The 3,476-nt window shown below is 38.6% G+C and overlaps 1 protein-coding gene across 1 annotated transcript in view; it reads right to left on the minus strand.

The window, feature by feature from the left end:
- PHKA1 (phosphorylase kinase, alpha 1 (muscle)) overlaps positions 1 to 3,476 on the minus strand; it is a 436,562-nt gene that overhangs the window by 252,845 nt on the left and 180,241 nt on the right. The window contains exon 9 of the mRNA XM_006873408.1: positions 1,083 to 1,136. Coding sequence (XP_006873470.1) covers positions 1,083 to 1,136 — 54 coding nt within the window. The remainder of the gene's footprint in view (positions 1 to 1,082; positions 1,137 to 3,476) is intronic.

The following is a 3,476-nucleotide window of genomic DNA, read 5'->3' on the forward strand; positions in this document are numbered from 1 at the left end:
TTGTCAGATTCAAAATGGTCAATACCAGTCCATTTCAGCTCACTAATGCCTAAGGTATCGATGTTGATGCGTTCCATTTCATTTTTGACAACTTCCACTTTTCCCAGATTCATACTTCGTACATTCGATGTTCCGATTTTCAGTGGATGTTTACAGCTATTTCTCTTCATTTTGAGTTGTGGCCTATCAGCAAATGAAGGTTCTGTGCGCTTTTCTCCCCCGAGCTTAACTCTATTCACGTCATCGTGGTCAACTCTACTTTGAGGAGACATTTTTTCTCCCCAGTTGCATTCTGAGGGCCTTCGCACCTTCCGGTCCTGTATCTGACAATGTTTCTCTTCTATTCATAGAGTTTTCAGTGACTAACAATTCAGAAGTAGTTTGTCACTCTTTCTTCCTAGTCTGTCTTTGTCTGGAAGCTCGTCTGAAACCTGTCCACCATGGGTGACCCTGCCGGTTATTTAAAATACTGGTGGCATAGCCCTCAGAATCACAGCAACCCAGCCACCACAGCATGACAGACAGATGAGTGGTGGCCGTTTGGTTTTATGTTGATACTGTCACTTTAAATTTCTATGTCAATCCTGATATAATCAAGATACAATCAAGATGTTCTCTCCTGATACTATCAATCCTGATACAATCAAGATGTCCTCTCCCAAGATGGCGGCTCCTGGAACAAGCTGAGTGTCTTGATCCAGAAAACAATGAATTTCTGGATTCCTTTCAAATTCCCCGACTGTAAACCCTCCGATCCTCCAAACATACCTTTATATTTGTTTCAGAGTTCCAGCACTATCTCATGAGCCCTCTGGCCCAGTGTTCCGTGTTGTTGTTGACCGAGCTCCTCATTACATGTGTACTCGATCTGCCATCTTGAAGGAGCAAGGCCTGGCAGTGTACTGGTTAGACCTAGCTGCTTCGAAGATCTCGCTGTTTCGAAGATCTCGCTGCTTCAAAGATCTTGCTATAAGATCGAGTGTATATAACTACCCTCAAATAGTTGATTATTTTCTTTGAATGAGGCTGAATATAGCAGTGACCATTCTGCCTTAGGCACACTTTGGGGGTAAGAAACCTACCTCTTTAGGAGTTTTATATCCATCTCTTAGAAAGCGACAGCATCCATAACGACCCTGGGAAAACAGAAAAAAAAAAAATAGGTCAGAAGAAATACATTCCTTTCCTCATCTTCATAAATGAACTTACCAACAATACAGACATAATACTTAATAAGAAGACTCATTAACAACCAACGATACGTAGATGTTTGCTGAAAGTGAAGAGCACTTAAAACACTAACTAATGAAGATCAAAGACCACAATCTTCAGTAATGTGTTGTGCTTCAATGTAAGGAAAACAAAAATCCTCACCACTAGATTAATAAATAACATCATGATAAGTGGAGAAAAGATTGAAGCTGATAAAGATTTCATTTTGCTTGGAGTCACTTTCAACACTCACAGAAGCAGCAGTGAAGAAATCAAATGACATATTGTATTAGGAAAATCTGTTACACAAGACCTCTTTGAAGTGCTCAAGAGTAAGTAAAGATATCAGTTTGAAGACTAAGATGTTCCTGACCCAAACTATGATATTTTCAATAGCTTCATATGCATGTGAAAATTGGATACTGAATTAGAAAGATGGTAGAAGAATTAATGCATTTGAGTTAGTGTGTTGGAGAAGAATATTAAAAACACCATGAATTGCTGGAAGAACAAACAAATCCGTGTTGGAAGAAGTACAGCCAGAATGCTTCTTAGAAGTCAGGATGTTCTGACTTCATCTCTCAAATACTTCAGACAATATGGTATCAGGAGGGACTAGTCCCTCGAGAAGAACCATATACTAGGTGAAATGAAGGGTCAACAAAAAAGAGGAAGACTCCCAATGAGATGGATTGGCACAGTGGTAGCAAAAATGGGCTCAAGATTAACAATAATTGTGAGGAGGTTCATGACCGGGTTGTGTATTATTCTATTGTGCATAAGGTTGCTATGAGTTGGAAGTGACTCACCAGCACCTAACAACAAAAAGAATGACCCTCAATGAGATAGACTGGCACAGTGATTACAACAAAGGGCTAAGGAAGGAAGAAAGAAAGAAGGAAAGAAAATAATCATAATTTTGAGAATGGCACAGAGCTGGGCAGCATTTTCTTCTGCTGTATATGGGATTGCTATGAGTCAGAACTGACTAAACAGTCCTTGAAACTGTGCAAATACCCTTTTTCTGTTTAAACTTTTGTTCTCTGATTTTACCATTCATCAGTAGATTGTGTTTGGAAACAATTATCATTGTGGTGTCTGCCTAATAATGATTTGGATTTTCCTTTATTCCTTCGAATTTATTAATTAAAATTCTTCTATAAGGAAGATTTGTCTTGTGTCTCCAAATTTTTTTCAACTATTTATTTATATCAGAATGGACTCGCAGATATTTCATTCTTTGACTCATATTAGAATATTATGACATCTATTTTTGTTCCAGCTTTGGCCACTTTCAGATTGGCTCCTGTATCCCTTCCACGTGGTCCATCCTTTTTTAGTAGTTCTTTATTTTTTTAAGGCCACAAGATGTTCCAGGGTCTTCTTGTATCTTCCCTGCCCCAGTCCTAGAAACAACTACTTCTCTCTTAGGAGCATTGTTTCCTTTGATTGAGAATGGCATTTAGAAAGCAAGATTTGGGTACTAGGTGTGCTCCCTATAACTAGGGTGTTATATGAGGTGTGCACAATATAACTGGGGTATCACTGGTTCTAGGCCTTTTCAGCAGATAAAACTAGGAAATATATGGTGGTGGTGGTATGCTGTGGAGCTGGTTCCAACTCATAGCGACCTTGCATAGGGTTTCTGAGGCTGTAAATCTTTACAGGAGCAGGAAGCCTCATCTTTCTCCCATGGAATGGCTAGTAGTTTCAAACTGCTGACCTTGAGGTTAGCAGCCTGTCTCATAACAACTACATTACCAGAGTTCCTTAGGAAATACATAAGGGGGCTTCAGAAAGTTCATGGAAAATGGAATGAAAAGATAATGGTTTTTTCAATTAATTATTTGAAGCATCTTCATATTTAGGTAGACACATAACTCATGTCCATTAGGTGGTCATGCTCATTAGGCTGGGCCATCATTTTTGTTTTCTTTGCATGTCTTGTGATTATTTCTTGGGGCACTAGAATTTTCAAGAGAACTTTTTTTGTTCTCAATAGTTGATATTTTTACCCACATTATTTTCTGTAAAAAAAAAAATACTCTTAGGTTGGCAGACTTTTCACCTTTTCTTACCACTTCCTATCTCTCTGTGATAGCTCCTTATCCTTCCATGGTTTAATTAGGATTTGAAAATCCAGATGTAGGTTTTTAACTCAATGTCTCCAAAATATACCAGAGAACATGCTACAATCAATCTATCCACCTGTGACAAGATATAACACACTAATAAATCCATATACAGGAGGCACAGTCTTCTCT

The sequence above is a fragment of the Chrysochloris asiatica genome, unplaced genomic scaffold (genome assembly GCF_000296735.1).
Source record: "Chrysochloris asiatica unplaced genomic scaffold, ChrAsi1.0 scaffold00239, whole genome shotgun sequence".
NCBI classification, from domain to species: Eukaryota; Metazoa; Chordata; class Mammalia; order Afrosoricida; family Chrysochloridae; genus Chrysochloris; species Chrysochloris asiatica.